Source organism: Staurois parvus, unplaced genomic scaffold (assembly GCF_062004578.1).
Source record: "Staurois parvus isolate SC_StPar_1 unplaced genomic scaffold, SC_StPar_1.0 ptg001643l, whole genome shotgun sequence".
Taxonomy (NCBI): Eukaryota; Metazoa; Chordata; class Amphibia; order Anura; family Ranidae; genus Staurois; species Staurois parvus.
Window position 1 is genome coordinate 187,543 of NW_028319439.1, and position 17,958 is coordinate 205,500.

At 40.8% G+C, this 17,958-nt stretch overlaps 1 protein-coding gene across 1 annotated transcript; it reads right to left on the bottom strand.

The window, feature by feature from the left end:
- Positions 1-1,558: 1,558 nt before the first annotated feature.
- LOC149434884 (uncharacterized) lies at positions 1,559-13,029 on the bottom strand. The gene is made up of 5 exons (XM_089663263.1): positions 12,311-13,029; positions 7,633-9,268; positions 7,023-7,116; positions 6,847-6,906; positions 1,559-3,390 (listed from the first exon to the last, which is right to left on the bottom strand). Exons 1-4 carry the CDS (start codon positions 12,885-12,887, stop codon positions 6,874-6,876), a joined length of 2,340 nt encoding a protein of 779 aa, XP_089519389.1. The 5' UTR covers positions 12,888-13,029; the 3' UTR covers positions 1,559-3,390; positions 6,847-6,873.
- Between the last annotated feature and the right edge of the window lie 4,929 nt (positions 13,030-17,958).

The window sequence follows — 17,958 nt, forward strand, 5'->3', positions numbered from 1 at the left end:
CCAATTTAGCACAGCAGCCCCAGATGAGCAGCTAGTTGGGTTTTCCACTTAACTGCCCTCTCCCCTTATCCTGCTCAAGGGGTGTAAGAGTACTCACACTGTCCTCTCCTGATAGCTTAATGGGCTGGTGGCTGCCTTCAGGTTTTTTGCTGGGCTGGCTCCTTCCCTGCTGCTCAGGATATTCTCCTTGGAGACAGTGGTACAGTGGAGATCCTCTTCTCCAGCACCTGCCTGTAGGCAGGCCTCTTCCCTGGGAAAATGTGTCATTATACCCAAAAAAATTGTGTTCTAAACAAAAACTACAATAGTATAAAATAAGCCAACATCCCCTGTTGCAAATAACCGGTCCTCAGTATCTTGTATATTTTCTAATCACTGCAATAAATGTTTAGCATCTTTCAGGTAGATCCCTGGTGGCCTAGTGGCTTGGATTCGACCTTCTCACTACTGCGGTCCAGGTTCAAAGCATCTTTCCCCACCTGAAGCCAGCGGGTCTTTTCAAGAGACTATCGTCTGGGCTTCTTCTTAGTAGAGCCAAAAAATAGTTCACTATCCATCTGAATGGCTTCCACAGTTCCAATGAGTGTTGTGTATCTTTCACATAGTCTTTTGGACGAAAAGTTTAAGAAAATTATTGACATATTGACCCAATCGTTTATTCACTGACCCTGGTGGTGGTGAGTGTTCTCACGTTCTGAGGTGTATTTAATGGAAGACACTTTATGGAAGATCTATGAACTGCACAGTATTGTGATATTATAGAATCATTGGGGTTCATTGTGGATCACGTGGACATTTTTGTATTTATGTATGATTTAGTTTAACTATTTTTCTTGTAGTGGTGCAGAGCCGAATTAATTTATTTTATTTCTGTCCAAAGGTGTCTGCTTTTCTACTTTATCCAGAACGCAGATGCCCTACGACAGGAAGTGTGTTATTGTCTGAATAATCAGATGTAATAAAGGGAAAAAAAGTCTAAATAAAGAATAAAACAAAGGCAACACCACATCTAAGGATTAGTAAGGTGCAACTTCATACATTTTTGCTTTTGGGTTTCGTATCAATTTAAATTTTGTATGTTGATTAGATCCACCTTAATTTAATTAATGATGCAAGACTAAGGAGTGTATAAAGTTCTTCCTTTGGATATTGCTTTTTTCTATACAACTAAACCCACTTTGGGGTGAAACAAATCTGTATCCACACCAGATGATTTGGCAGTTAGCAAGATTCTTAAAGAAAAGTTTTACTGTGGTAACATTTTAGGACTGCCGTTCAGTTCCTAAAGACCATTCCTGACCAAAGCTGTTACTGATCAGACAGAGCAAGTCCAGTTCCTGATGCTACATTCTACTTAGTGAATCCAAGATTTATCTAACTGCTAAAACGTATTCCAATTCTAGAAAGGTCTCTTAAAAAAGGTTTCACTTTAAGATTAAAGACGAAAATAGAGACATTCTCATGCTCTGCCTAAGATTTTGGTCTGTAGATAATATTCAGTGTAAAGTATGGTGGCAATATTGATGAATTGTTTTAAAATATAAACGAGAGTCAAATCTAATTATAAAGAGCTTTATTTTTTTTACAAAACCTCACAGTTATATGCAGATACCAACGTTTTCATTAATCTGATTTTGATATATAAGGGCTTGTGAAACAGTGTACAGTATCCATAAAATCATGTTCGCATATATAAGCAAGCAAATGATTAAAAATAAGAACCCCAAATATATATGATGGACAGTGCTGGATTTCAATTCTGCAACCTCTATTACCTTTATTGTATTGTCATTTTAAGCAGTCAGAGGTCATACAGGTATGTTTTGGTAAAAAAAATAGAAGCCTTGGGCAAATGCAGTGTGTTCCCCAGAATTTTTATACATTTTGCCCTCCAGAGGATCCCTTCCTGACCAGGCCATTTTTTGCATCAAAGTGCTGCATTACTTTAACTGACAATTGCGCGGTCACGCAATGCTGCACCCAAATGAAATATACGTCATTTTTTCCCCATGAATAGAGCTTTCTTTTGGTGGTATTTTATTGCCTGTGCATTTTTTGTTATGCTATTAAAAAAAAATAGACCGACAATTTTGAGAAAAAAAACAATATTTTTGACTTTTGCTATTAAACATGTCCAGTAAAAAAATTTTAAAAGTTAAATTTTGTCATAAATTTAGACCAAAATGTATTCTACTGCATGTCTTTGCTAAAACAAAACCAAATACATGTAAATTAATTGGTTTACTTAAAAGTTATAGTGTTTACAAATGGCGGTATATATACTGGGATTTTTTTAAAATTTTTACTAGTAATGGTAGCGATCAGCAACTTATAGCAGGACTGTGGGACTGCGGAAGGCATTCTGACACTGGGGGGAACTGACTTGGTGTCACTGACATCCCCAGTGACACCAATACAGTGATCAGTGCTAATAAAAAGCACTGACACTGTACTAATGGCACTGGGCAGGAAAGGGTTAACATGATGGGCGATCAAAGGGTTAACTGTGTGCTGTGTGTGTTTTACTGTGGAGCTGTGTGTGCACACTGCTTTGCACAGCCATGCAAAGCAGTGTGCAGGAGCTAACAGGAGAAAGAACTATTTTTGCTCGGCAATCACTGTGTGCCGGCGAGTAATCACCGGCCGGGACCCGGTGAATGACAGTCGAAGCTGCAAATGGCGGCGCAGGTAGGACGTTCCCTACGTTCCCTACTCGGATATGCAAAATCACATGATTTTGCACACCTGTGCCGCCCTGTAGCAGTACTTCTACTATAGGTCAGACAGGAAGCCGTTAAGCACATTTCTATGCACATAGCTCATTACATGGCCACATTTTTTTTTCTCAGCCAGCGGGATGATAAAAAAACCCCCAAAAACAATGGATTCCCCATCCACACAAGCAAAGTAGAAGGAGGAATCCTCACCCGCTGTGCTATTGTATTCTGATAGTGAATGAAAATTTTCCAACATTCCCGTTTGACAGAAGTCAGTCATTAGATCGACTTATGACAAAAGGGAACCTCCATAGATGGATAGAAAAATCGGCTGGTCCCTGCTTGACTGACTGCATTTTGATCCATCTATAGCCCGTAGAATTACAAGGTAAATAAACTGAACAATCACAAGTAATATTAATGTCATTAAATAGAAATCAAGGAAATACAGATTCAACTGGGTATAAATAATAAAATAAATGATATACAAGTTACATCAATGTATAACATGAATTAAATCATATCAGTACTTTATCTTAATGCAAAAAGTCCCAAAGCAGGTGTTACAGCAAGATTTTATTTATCATACTAATTTTACTTTGCTGGAAGCTCGTCCATTGAATCTGTAAGAGTTTATATTCCTAATGGGTCATAGAAAGATCATCTTGAGGATCTGGAGGAATAAAGAGGCAATGTTTGATCACAATACTAATACTAAATGGTTAAGTTTACTTCTTTTTTTTTTAAGATAGAGTGGGAAGGGTTAAAACTCCCCAAACGTTATCTTTTACTGCGTCCAGAAGGAGAAATGTCTATTTACTTCCTGTCCAAGAGATTTTGAGCGGTAGTAAAGTAACGATATTTGAAATTTGCTGACAAGAAGGGTTTTTAACAACAGAAGAGCCCTAGTGGTCTCTTCGTTCATAAATGTCCCCTCTCCCTGTCAACAATAATGTGATCTGAGCCATGGATGTTCACATGCAAATCTCTAAAATAATTAAAATTCCCATCTGTCCCTCTTGGGGGAATTTCTCTTGCCTATTGCTATGATGAAAACGTAACATTTTTGTATTCCTCTTCTCTTTTTATCATGGTGACAATTATCAATGGAACAAACTGACAGATGAATCTCCTTACTGGGGGGCATGGACTGCAATGAAAAGATGGAAAAGGGTCTAATACTCTACGGTATTTAAAACAAAAAAAAGTGTTAAAAGTACTAACTGCTGTTAATTGTGATAGTGTGATAGTTGTCCTTGAACCAAATCCTAAAAATGAATCCTTAACACTTAACCTAACCCTAACTTTTAAACTATGCTTTAGATTTTGGAGTTAGGTTAAATGGTAAAGGCTGAGTTTTGTGGTTAGTTTAAACCAGCAATTTCAGACTCCTCTCTTCCAGTAGTTTTTGATAGGTAGTCCTTATTGGACATGCAGCTTTCTTGCATTCTGTGCTGTGTAGTCTGCCCTGTACCAACCCTACATACAGTATAATGAAGCCTGAACTTAAAGCGGTTGTAAAGGCTTAAGCTTTTTTGCCTTCATGCATTCTATGCATGAAGGTAAAAAACCTTCTGTGTGCAGCAGTGCCCCCAGCCCCCTCAATACTTACCTGAGCCCGATAAAGATCCAGTGATGTGCACGACAGCCATGGCTGTACTGGGTCCCTGCCTTCTCATTGGCTGAGACAGCAAGCAGGCTGTCAATCACAACCAGTCAGCCAATGAGAGAGAGGGGGTGGGGCAAAGCCGTAGCTCTGTGTGTGAATGGACACACAGAGCAGTGGGTGACCCCATAGCAAGCTGCTTGCTGTGGGGGCACCCGACAGGAAGGAGCAGCCAGGCAAGCTTGCGGGGGACCGAGAAGAGGAGAATCCAGGCTGCTCTGTGCAAAAACAATGCACACAATAGGTAATTATAGACATGTTTGTTATCTAGTATTTCTTTAATTCGTTGTTATTGAAAGCCTATAATTTTGCCAGCCCTGTACCTCATTTCCTCACATCTCAAAAAAGTTGATCTGGGATTCAAGTACCTGTACAGCCAGGCACATACTTCATTACAGGTAATGTGACTAAAGTTGTAGGTATTTTTTTAGCGTTATAGTATAACTAAGTAATTTTTTTTTGTTTTGGATGGAATGGAGAGGCATAAAAAGATCTATTAGGTTTTCACTGCTGTCTGTGCCCCCCGTTGGGGAGATTCACCTTCTCTATTGGTCCTATTTACCATTATTGAAGTAAAAAAAGTCCCATTATTTGGGTTGTCCAGAAAACTAATAGCGAGAAAATCTTAGAATAGAGACTATTCTAAGATTTTCTGGTGACCTGGAGGACACCAAGGGATTCACCTAATTTGCAGGGATTTCCTCTCACTTGTATTGGCTATAAGAAAGGACATGAAGGGAAATCTGCCCAATGAGACACAGTTGACGAAAAAAATCTGACAGGGGTTATAACCCTAAACCCTCTCTTACTCTATCCTAAATGAAAAAATGTTTTGGCTATAGTTCTACTTTAAGCCTAAACTTTATTCATTGATATTGAAAGCCTATGAATAGAATTATAAGCTGCCTGAGCTTTCCATGGAAGTGAATGGAGCTCAGGTCTTACATGCAGAGGGGCCAGGTATGGAACTGGGAACTTTATGAGGGATGCTCAATGGATGCAGTATTTCATGTAAAAAATGCTGGGGGAAAGGCAATGAGAATGATAAGTACACAAAAATCTCTTCGCCTTTAAAGCAGATCTCTAGCCAAAAGCTAAAAATGAATAACCTATTAAAAATTAAAATAACAAAACAGTTTTTTTCTGGCATATTCAGCTCACACAAAGGCATTAATTTGTGTCTTTTATATCTGCAGTGACTTTTGGCAATCTTCAACCCTTCACATTTTTATGTTTTAAATTAAAAAATTACCATTTAACAACAGTATATAATATGGTCTAAAATGTTATTTTCACCGCTGCTCCCTTCTCCAACGTTTAATAAGGCACATAGGGGTTTATTTTCTAAAGCTGGTTCACTTAGAATCTAGTTCACCTGTGCATGGTAGCCAATCAGCCTCTAAGCTCAGCTTGTTCAGCTTAAAGCGGAGCTCCACCCAAAACAGGAAGTTCCGCTTTAAGGACTGCTCCCCCACTCCCCATTAAGGATTGGCACCTTTGGGGAGCGGGGGGGAGCGGGTACCCGAATTTGACAGGTGCCCGCTCCCACTTCCGGTCCGATTGCCTAGGCGATTGGAAACAGAAGGTGTCCTCTCTCCCTCCCTCCCTGTAGTCTTTTGGGACACATGAAAGGTTCCAGAAGACTACAGGACCATTCACTAAGCGCAGCGCTACTCGCACATGCGCAGTGGGTACCCGGCTGTGAAGCCTCAAGCTATCACAGCCGGGTGCCAATAGTGAAGATGCCAGCCTCCTGGAATCCAGGACAGCCGGTGAAACGAGTTGCAGGGGACACACCATGGGACCGAGGGACAGGTAAGTGGCTGTTTTTTAAAAGTCAGCAGCTACAGTTTTTGTAGCTACTGACTTTTATTTTTTGATAGGTGGAGTGGAACACCGCTTTAAGCTTTAGCAATAAAACCTGAAAGCTGATTGGTTTCTATGCAGAAGTGCACAGGATTCTGAGTGAACCAGTTTTAGTAAATAAAGCCCATACTGTTGACTTTAAGAAGCTGATTTACTAAAGGCAAATAAACTGTGCACTCTGCAAGTGCAATTGCTCCAGAGTGACTGCTCCCTAGTAAATAAAGGCAAGCTCTGCTGACTTCCATTATCCAATCAGGTGCAAATACAAAATGCTGTTGCTTTTATATACCTTGCATGTGATTGGGTATTCTTTGTAAAGTAAAGCTTCATCTCATTTACTAAGCTCTGAAGCAACTGCTTTTGCAGAGTGCACAGTCTATTTATCAAATCAGCCCCAAAATGTTACCGTCCAGATTTTCGGATCTTTCTTTCTTACTCTCTTTCTTTCTCTCTCTCTCTCTCTCTCTCTCTCTCTTTCTTTCTTTCTTTCTTTCTTTCTTTCTTTCTTTCTTTCTTTCTTTCTTTCTTTCTTTCTTTCTATCTCACTGTTAGATTGTGAGTTTTTGCAGGAGCTCTAATGAAGATGATGGAACTTACTTGTAAAGCCATGTGTGCAATAGTTGCTTAACGAACGATCTGTTGATTGCAGTCTTCACACTGAAAAACATATAAAAAGGGCACACATAGGAATCTTCTTAAGGTGAATAAAATAGAATATTATTGTCATTAAAATGACAGTGCAGTTCTGTCTCATACAGCCCTGATTTACTTGCCTTGGTCTGACAAGCTCTATCATTATTTGACTTTGTAAATGCCCTGACAGGCGGAGAAACTTCTTGGTAACACTCTTCATTCTTCAGCAGATGGCTGTCAATAGGAACAGAATAAAGGTAAACTGTAATATCCTTGTACAGATGAAACCAACATTTTATTTAAAGGTCAAGAAAAATTAATATGACTATGGACTAATGGCAGCCAGGGAAGCAAAGCAGCTCAATCTTATAAAATACTCCAAAGTAGCGTTTTCTTTGTGAACATACTTTATTTGTAATGTGCATAATTTGAATAGCAGTAATCTCTGATTATTGCCCTCATTGTATTCATAGCACATCTCCTCTCACTGATATCTTGAAGAGAGGCAACTATGCACTACTGAAAAATGTTATTGTAAGTAGTTTAACCGTTTTACTAGTGTTAAGCAAATTTGTAAAAATTCTTCAAAATCTAACAAAATCACTAAAATTTTCAGTCTTAATTCGATGGCATCAAGTTGGTTCCATCCCAATTCTATCTTTAATACTATGCTAATGATTTACTTCTTTTGTGATCCATATATGACTCATGCCTCTACCTCAGTATATAATGTTGCAGTATGCGACCTACCTTTTGGGTTTATAGTTGTTGAAGAAAGTTTGGTCTTCCGATTTGTCATTTCTAAACACAAACCAGGTATTAACCAATATAACATGCTTTCTCGATTGATCGTCTTCTGCTTCCAGAACCACATGAAGAGGTGTATTGCTAGAGGAATTATAAAGCGGAATGTATAGAAGGTTGGTAAGCTCGGAGTTGCTAAAGATAGATATTGTTAGTTTGATATTTTGAGGGACAGTAGGGGGGGGCACTGTGTGTGTGTCAGTAGAATGGGTTGTATCAGGTTTTATAGGTGTATCAGGTGATGTAGGGGCGGTATTTATGTCACTATTAGGAGTACTTCTTTGGGGTGAGATGGTTGTTTCTTCAGGAGGATTAGTATCAATGTCAGTGACAGAAGTTATGCCAGGTTCTAAAATTGTACTTATTTTGGGTAAGATGGGTGTTTCTCCAGGACTAATATAAGTGCCAGGGACAGGAGCTGTGCCAGGTTTCAAATTTGTAGTTTTCATGGCACTATTAGGAGTACTGTTTTGGGGTGAGATGGGTGTTTCTCCAGTACTAATATCAGTGCCAGGGACAGGAGCTGTGCCAGGTTCCAAATTTGTAGTTTTCATGGCACTATTAGGAGTACTTATTTTGGGTAAGATGGGTGTTTCTCCAGGACTAATATTAGTGCCAGGGACAGGAGCGGTGCCAGGTTCCAAATTTGTAGTTTTCATGGCACTATTAGGAGTACTTCTTTGGGGTGAGATGGGTGTTTCTCCAGGACTAATCTCAGTGCCAGGGACAGGAGCTGTGCCAGGTTCCAAATTTGTAGTTTTCATGGCACTATTAGGAGTACTGTTTTGGGGTGAGATGGGTGTTTCTCCAGTACTAATATCAGTGCCAGGGACAGGAGCTGTGCCAGGTTCCAAATTTGTAGTTTTCATGGCACTATTAGGAGTACTTATTTTGGGTAAGATGGGTGTTTCTCCAGGACTAATATTAGTGCCAGGGACAGGAGCTGTGCCAGGTTCCAAATTTGTAGTTTTCATGGCACTATTAGGAGTACTTCTTTGGGGTGAGATGGGTGTTTCTCCAGGACTAATCTCAGTCCCAGGGACAGGAGCTGTGCCAGGTTCCAAATTTGTAGTTTTCATGGCACTATTAGGAGTACTGTTTTGGGGTGAGATGGGTGTTTCTCCAGTACTAATATCAGTGCCAGGGACAGGAGCTGTGCCAGGTTCCAAATTTGTAGTTTTCATGGCACTATTAGGAGTATCAGCTTCCGGATATTCAGTTGTTATGTCAATATTTGGAGTATTTGTGGTTGGAGTGGGTGTTTCTATATCATAGTAAGAAATGGCAGTTGTGCTTGAAGTTAAAATTGTGGGGAGTGGCATGAGAGTGGGGGGTGCAGTAGGTAAAATTGGTGTTGCTGTTGTTGTTTCAATAACAGTAGCACTGATTTCATCAGAACTGCCTGCTTGTGTTACATGAGATGTAGGGGATGATGTGGGAGTGGTGATTGGAATGTAAGATGTGGGAGTGGTAGCTCTGGTAGGTAAAATTGTTGCTATTGTTGAGGATGATGTGTCAGTAGTTGGAGTTGGCAAAGTTGTTGTTGTGGTTGTTGTTGTGGTTGTTATAACAGGCACTGGTTCTGAAACAGAAAAAAGAATGTTTACTTGTTTAACATAAGCAATGCAGTAAATACTTGCAATTTGGCTTCACTCAATAAGCAGATTCTACTAATTAGCTCTAAGTATAGTATCTCCTTTAAGAATGTTAGTTATCTGGCTGTCATTCTGGTGTTTTAGTTTCACAGGGTCTCTGATATGAAGCAGGTATAAAAATCAGGAATTCTAACATTAATTGACAACATACTTGTTTTGTGGTCAGTAAATCAAAGAAGTCAAGGAAAACTAGCATCTTAAAAAGAGGGCCAGCAATGGCAGTCCCAATAATTTTTTCATAAAATTTCCCTTTGAGCCTGAGTTCACACATGTGCAAATTCAGATGTATTTTAGAACATGTTGATTCACATGACATGTAAAATAACATTGTTTTCTATTGTGACCATTCACATATATGCAGTGCACTCGCAGTGCGAATTGAAAAAGAGTCCTGTCCGATTTTTGAGCAGTGTGATGCAGGTCCAGTGCAAATTACAGGCTCATTGACTTGTGTAGGAACGCTTCTAAATCACACATGTCATCAGTAGTGAACACGATTTTAGACAATCCAGCTGTTTTTTTTCAGTTTCCCTCCTCTTGCTTCTCCCGTCCTCTCCTGTGTTATAGCTGGTTGTTAAGGAGTGGGCGGGCAAGCCGGTCACCATGTCCTTAACAACCAATGACTCATTAGCTGTCACAGCATGGTTCCCCGCTGATAGCTGAATGTAAACAAAAACTGTGTGGGCACCCAATCCATACCAGGCCCTTATCTGAGAATGCAGCCTGGCAGGCTAAGAAAGGGGGGGTAAGCACCCCCCCTTCTGAAACATACCAGGCCACATGCCCTCAGCATAGGTTGCTACTCTAGGACTCCCCCCCTCCAAAGCACCTTGTGTCCATGTTGATGAGGACAAGGGCCTCTTCCACACAACCCTTGGCAGTAGTTGTGGGGGTCTGCAGGTGAGGGCTTATCAGAATCAGGAAGCCCTCTTTAACAAGCAGGCCCCCAGATCCCAGCCCCCTTCCCTATGTGAAAGAGTATGGGATACATTGTACTTCTACTCATGCAACAAAAATAGTGTCAAAAATAAAAAAAATTTTGAGATAGTTTTTAACAAGTCCTTTATTAAAAAAAACAATGTCCCCCAAAGTAAAAACCTGCAGCAATCATGATGAACGCTGCCACCGCCGACCAAAAAAAGAAAAGAGCTCTGTACCTGATGCTGGCTCCTACCATCTGGCAGCTCCACCACCTCCTGCTGCTAATTAAACTAAGGGGTGGGCCTACCTGATGATGTCACAAGGGGGTGGGGGGTCACCTGGTGACATCATTAGGTGACCCCACCACTTTGTTTATTTAGCAGCAGGAGGCGGAGGAGCTGTCACATGGCAGCAGCCAGTGTCGGGTCCAGAGCTCTTTTTTTTTCGGTTGGCAGTGGTGGTGGTCATCGTAATAGACACTGGATTTACTTCAGAGACTTGTCAAAAACTGTCTCTGTGTAATATTCATTTTTGACTCTTTTTTGTCGTATGAGTACGTGTACAAAGTACCCCATATTCATTTACATGGGGTGGGCGTGGGCATGCTCACATATGGGTCTGGCGTGGATTATGGGGGATCCCCATGCATTTGTTTTACATTTGGGTCTGGTATGGATTTTGAGGGGAACTCCAAAATGGTATGGATTTTGGGGGGGCATGTCATTTTTAAAAACAATTTGGAGCAGGGTTCCCCTTAAAATGCATTCCAGACCTGAAGGGCCTGGTAAGGATTGGAGGGACCCCTACACAGTTTTCTTTGTCAAGTTTTATTGCCGGCAATTATTTTGTTTACATTCAGCACTCAGCGGGGAGTCTTCAGTTGTTAAGGACATGGCGAATGGCTTGCTGGCCCACTCCTTAACAACCAGCTATTATGTTGGACGCCAGCAGCCACCCGCTCCTGAAATTTGTGTTAGAACCTGACCTGCCAATTCGCATTAGAACTGTATCTACATCGCAGCTGAACCACTGAACAACTCATTTGGAAATTCGTACTGAAAACTAACCTGAAAATTGCACTGCACATGTGTCAACCCGGGCTGAGGGAACTTGTAGTAAGAAGGCTGTAGTTGTTTACTATCCAGAAAATCCTAATTGCTTGGCTAATCTAATGACAATTGTAGCCTACATATTGCTTTAGCTTATGTACTTTAGAGACTGAGAACATGCAACAACTTATATCCAAAGTTTATGTTACGGTCGGTGGAACTCTTTACTTTCTAACTTATTAAAGTAAGTCATTGCTTTGCCTATGTAGGTCATGGCAACAGATTTGCTTGCAAATAACTTCCTTTCTCCCTGGTTGCATCCATTTAGCAACCCCTCTTCCTCCTCTACTCCAGCTACTCCACTTGGCCACTTGAAATAAGGAAGGACTCATAATGTAAGCTCCAAGGTATGACTTGGACCTTTCACAGGTCTGAGACTCTTGTCCTGCAAATGCTGAATGCCTGAGTGGTCAAGCACATGCGCTGTCTTGTGAGAGGAAGAAGACTGAGTCATATGCTTCCCATATTTGGAAGTAACAGATATTTCCATTCGCTCTCAGCAAACAAAGGAAATATAGGCATGTGCAGCTTGGCGTCGTGACAAACAAGTGAATCTGCTGCTATGCCCTGCATAAGTAAAGGATCATTGTAAAGAAATGTCCTCATTCTGGCTTCCAAATCTGTCTTTCATCTTCTCATATTAAACACATATTGATTAGCCTTAACCAAAGAAACAGGGTATCTTGTTCCCAGACTCTCCATAAAATACAGTATTGCTAGAAACCTTTGAGGAGGACAAATGAATGTGTTAGGGGAAATAGCTGATGTATTCTGAGATGCTCTAGGGTTTTAAGAAATGTAAATGACATCAGTTTCTATCAAATGCTGGGTGAACTAACACTTTAATTACTACTTAATTATGTCTTTTTGTGCAAGTATTAGATGCTGAAGCACTAACCCACACTATTTTGGAAACATTTTTTAGAACAAACCACTCACCTGTACAAAAGACCGAAGTCTGCAAGCTCCCCGTAAACTTGTAAACATAGTATCCATTGCATTCTTTTGCTTGAATGTTTGGGCCCTGGGTTGGGGTTTTTGAGTTAACCAGAAGAGGAACCGTTGTTATGTTCTGTGAAATACTTGTATGCAGCACTCCAAGAGAAAAAGGTTCAAGAGATCCACATTTCCAGTATCCAGCACTTAATTCCCTCATTCTGAAACCATCTGTATATTTAAACCACCCATAGTTATAGCGGTCAGTCTGGACTATCCCAATGGTATTAATTGTGTACAGTCTGTTGGTTGCATTTAAGGTTGTGTAAGAACTACATGGATCAACACATTGTGAAATACCATTATTACTTACACAGTCTAGTCCAGCAGCACAAGGAAGGGTAGGGCAAGCAACATTTGCATTGTAAGTACACAGGTAGATGCCTTTCCTATTAAAGCAATTACGTGATGTGGCACATATGTAGGTATTGGCTTGGCATTCATCAATATCCACACATGTTTTGCTCTGTTTACGCCAGGTGTATCCTGGTTGGCAGCAGGTTTCATTACAATACACCATGGGAGTACAGTTAAAGCCATTTCCAACATATGTTGCTTTGCATGTGCATTTCACATAATCATCCACTTGTGCGCAATGTGCATTACTATTGCAATATCTGCAGTCTGTGGCAGCTGTAAAGAAAAAAAAGGATATACCATATTAAAAAACATTTACTGTATTGCAGATTTTTATATACTTTAGATCCTTATTTGTAAAGCCAGTGAAATAGATTTTTATATCGCAGTAGATGAATAAAACATATGATGAAAAATAATGCATCACAGCAAAAAATGTAGTGTATATAAACCAAAATCCGTTTTCAGTTTGTTTGGCATCACATCTCCTGCAGACCTAATAGGCAGTTCAATGGCCAACAGAAGGGGCTCCCACATCAGCCTGACAATGCTGTTACCAGCATAATTTCTAGGTAAAAAAGAAAAACTTTTGTACCCACATTAAGCCCACATCATTGCACATTGAAGTATTCCTCATGTAGCCTCACCAGCTTCCTTGAACTTTAGTTCTGCTTAACAGTACCAGAAGAGAGGAAGAAGTGTCTGTAGCACAGGAGGGGTGGTGGCAATTTTTGTGGAGACTGGGGGAGGACTGGGCCTGGCTGCCTCTCTGGGGCTGGATTTTAGCCCTTACCAATAGATTGTCTATGAGGAGAGTTCACATTTGAGAAGGGACAAAAAGCATGAAAGCTGCGTGTGCTGGGGAAAGGAGGGTTCTATTTGCCAGGACCAAGAGCCGGCCTCCTACAGCTCACAAGGGCTATCTATGTTCCCACTAGGCTCCAAAGAGATCAACGGGGTCAGAGGTGTATTTCAGCTGCCTGCTGTGTGGTGTAAGCAGAGGAACTGTGCTGTGAAACTACAGCCAAGAGAGACAGCCATGCTCTATAGAGAGAGAGAGTCCTGCCTGCTGAAGTGCTGAATACAGAGGCCCCGCCATCTGAACTGAGAGAGATTCACAACGGCCTACCAGGGACATGGACTGCAAACTTCATTGAGGGAGATGGGGCAGGTTTAAGAGAGGAGCCCCAGAGTGTTGTGAACTCTCACTTAACCCTCCCAGAAGTGGACTGCTCAATGGAGGACCTGTACCCAGCACCAGTGGTGAGAGGCCTCTGGTCAATTTTGTATGTTTCCAGTAACCAGTAACCTTCAGACCAGGGTTGTCAGAACTCCCAAAGTTGATGAAAAATTTGTAAAAAATGCTGCTCAATCACTGTTTTCTGGAATGTCCACAACATAAAAAAAGCAAATAATAAATACATGTGGAAAAGTTTAGATTTTTCTTGCATTTAAATGTCAGCTAATCACTGTCTGTAATAAAGACAGTTTCTGTTGTCCATTCAAGCAAGGATAATATTTTGAGGCTGTGTAAAAAGATGTAATGTAATGGGCTGCCATGTGGCAATATTGTCTCATTTCTATTGTTATTTTACAGTCACTCTGATAAACAATTCCCAGTCTTCTAATCAAAAGCTAATTTTGTCTAGTCTTCTGTTAATATTCTGTGTTAACTCTCAAATCAAGATCCTCTCTATGTGGTTGATTTACTAAAAATGTAGGGTGTATGCCCTTTGCAACTTGAATGGTTACTTAGCTTATTGAAAAATGTGACGTTATCTTCACTTTGAATACAACATTATGGGGTTGTTTTTAAAAAGCCCATTTTGTGAAGGTCTCACAGTTCAAGCAGAAAAAAATAAAATATACCTGTAATGTCTTTTATGTGTGTAATGCCAGTTCCAATTTGTTGCTTTTCAGCAGAAGAATGTAACATTCTTCAATTATTCGAACATAACAGAAAAGAGCTATAAGAATACTAAATAGAGAAAATAACCTAACAGTATAGGTTAAGAACATTTGACAAGAAGGGGAAATAATATGAAGGAGACCTGCACTGGGCAGGGGCGGACTGACCATTTGGAAACTCAGGCACTGCCCGAGGGCCCGGGGTCAGTAGGGGGCCCCATGGGATGACCCTGGTACCTTTTTCATAGGCTTTTTTGAGTTTGGGCAAGGACACAGGGGCCCCATGATCCCTTATTGCCCAGGGGCCCCATGAGTTGTCAGTCCGCCCCTGGCACTGGGTACACAGTCTATGGAGATTCTTGTGCAAATAGCCGAACAAATGGGTGTCAGGTTGAGCAAACCTCCAGCTGCAGTGTGAAGTTAAACATTTAGTAGCACTGTTACTCCAACTGCGAAATGTCACAGATTCCTGCTCAAAGCACCTGATTGTTAGGGAGTCAGCACTCGCCAGCTTCCTAACAACCAGTGACTCATTTCCACAGCACATTAGGCAGGCAGCTAGGGGGACAAGCATTGGTCCATCCCCTCCTGAACTATACCAGGCCACATGTCCTCAACATAGGGAGGTTCCTTCCTAGGGGGGACTTCCCTGTCAAGCATCTTTTCCCCTTGTTGATGAGGATAAGAGCCACTTCCCAGCAACTGTAGCCCAGTGGTTGTGGGGGTCTATGGGTAGGGGTCTTTAGGATTTAGAATTAGCAAGTCTCTTCTTGAATAAGGGGTTTACCTGATACCAACTCCCCCATGTGAATGAGTAAGGGGTAACTAGTACTAATCACACACATACACAGTTTTTGACAAGTCCTTTATTTTAAAAAAAGTCCCACAATGTAATTGCACTGTCAACCATGTAATCCAACAATGCAGATCCATGTCAATCACAATGACCAATGGCCACTGACCTGCCAAAAGAAAAAAACTGCCATTTGCCACACATCCAAACCTGTCACTTGTGTATCGCCATCTATTTTTTTCTTTTTAGAGAGTAGTTGCACTATTGACACTTTACTCATTCGCTTGAAGGAGTGGTATGTGGGCCCCCCCCCTTTTTTAGAGGAGACTTCCATATTTCAATAAGCACCCTGCACTCAGAACCAAACAACCAGGGCTAGGTTGTCCTCATCTACATGATAGCCTCCATGTTGAGGGCATGTGACCTGGTATGGTTTGGGGGGGAGGGGGGTGCACCTTTCCTGGCCAGTCAGTTTGCATGCTTGTATAATCCCAAATGGATTTTTGAAGGGGCACACTTTTTTATTGTTAGGAATCCCCAGCTGACAACTGAATGTGCTAGGCAAGGAAGAGTCACTGGTTATTAGGATGCCAGTGGGTGCTGACTCCATAACAGCTAGGATCCCAGAGTGTGAAGTGAAATATTTAGAAGAGGTACAGCTGGAGGTTCACTCGGCCAAATACCCATTAGTTCAGCTGTTCACACTAGAATCTCCATAGACTGTACACAGTGCAGAGGTCTCCCTCTTATTATTTTCCCTTCTGGTCAAATGTTTTTATGTTATTAGGCTATAGTGCAAGCCTATTTTTTCTGTTGGTGAATTTTCTTTCACTCTTATAATCAAATTTTCTTATGGCTATTTTCTCTTAGATTTGAATAATTAGAGAATGTTAAATTTACCCAGGGAAAGGCAACAAAAGGAAACTGACATTACTGTACACAGATATTAAAAACGTTATGGATATTATTAATTACCCTTGCGCAAATAATGAGACACTTGCAAAGCAATCTTTTTATACATAGACCCTTTTTTGTTAAATTAAAAAAATACTGGATTTTTGCTTGGACATATTGTATGAGGATGATTTTAACTTTCCAAAGTGAAAATTCTCTACTCCTTTAGTAAATCAATCCCTAAATAACAGAACAATCTGCAGTGACATTAAGCTGCCTTAGCATCGTATTTTTGTCCTGTCACTGCATTAAAAAATCAAGCATGCAGCACCCTTTGAAAAATGTTGCTCAATATTCACCATTGTAGGTGCTGCTGGTATCTGACACTTCTGCAGTGCTGGATAGCTTTTTCCTCACTGTAATGGAATAGATGGTGGGAGCGACCACAGTGCCCAGTGAGGAAAACTATTAGACATACCATGCCTGACATGTCAGATAGTAGGGTTGCTGGAAATCTCCTAGAAAGTGAAGATTTAACAGACCACCTACCAAAAAGGTAATTATAAACCCTCTTGCTGCCAATATCATGTGTGCAGATTTGGAAAGCTGAGTGTCCGCTTTCTGATGTAAGTGATTCTGGGGCAGGGGCGGACTGACCATTTGGAAACTCAGGCACTGCCCGAGGGCCCGGGGTCAGTAGGGGGCCCCATGAGATGCCCCTGGTACCTTTTTCATAGGCTTTTTTGAGTTTGGGCAAGGACACAGGGGCCCAGGATCCCCTATTGCCTGGGGGCCCCATGAGTTGTCCGTCTGCCCCTGTTCTGGGGGCTGTACATCTCCAGGAAAGTGTTGTATTTCCTTTGTGCAATTTCCATGGCCATGTAGCCCCAGCAAACAGGGGTCATTGAAGAGGATCTGTCTTGTCCTTTATGCTATTATATAGATGGCTTGTCAGCCCCTATGTAATAGCAACAAATCTGAGTAAAAAAATTAACACACAAGGAGTGATTTACTAAAACTGGAGAGTGCAAACTCTGGTGCAGCTCTATACAGAAACCATTCATCTTCCAGTTTTTATTTGTCAAAGCTTAAATGCACAAGCTGAAATTAGAAGCTTCCATGCACAGCTGCACCAGATTTTGCACTCTCCAGTTTTTAGAAAATCAGACCCACAGTGACAAAAAAATTGTAAAGGCTTCTAAAGCATTGCCTATGGACAATTTTGGGTACTAAAATTTGTTGCCATTTCACAAGTGCACGCCATTCAACCTCATCATTTCTATTTTACCAAAAATGATATACTGCATTGGCGGCACTAAAATTAGCTTCAGTGTATTTTTTAATAAAAATATGTGTTTGATATACTGTTACACTAATATCAAGTGCATAAATTTGTACCTGCTATCAGGGTTTCTGTTTTCAGAAAATAAATATTTTGGGGTTTAAACAATCTTCAGGCCTACAGTATGTATATTTTAGCATATGAAAAAAATGCACAAACAGCTCTTCCAGCAAAAGGCTTAAAGGATAACTAAACCCAAGAACAAAATTGTAATATATTGTGGCGTACAAGTCCTTGTATGCAGTAGCTGCATTTGTGTCTTTTTCAGGCCATAAATATTTTCAGCAAGTACAAAAA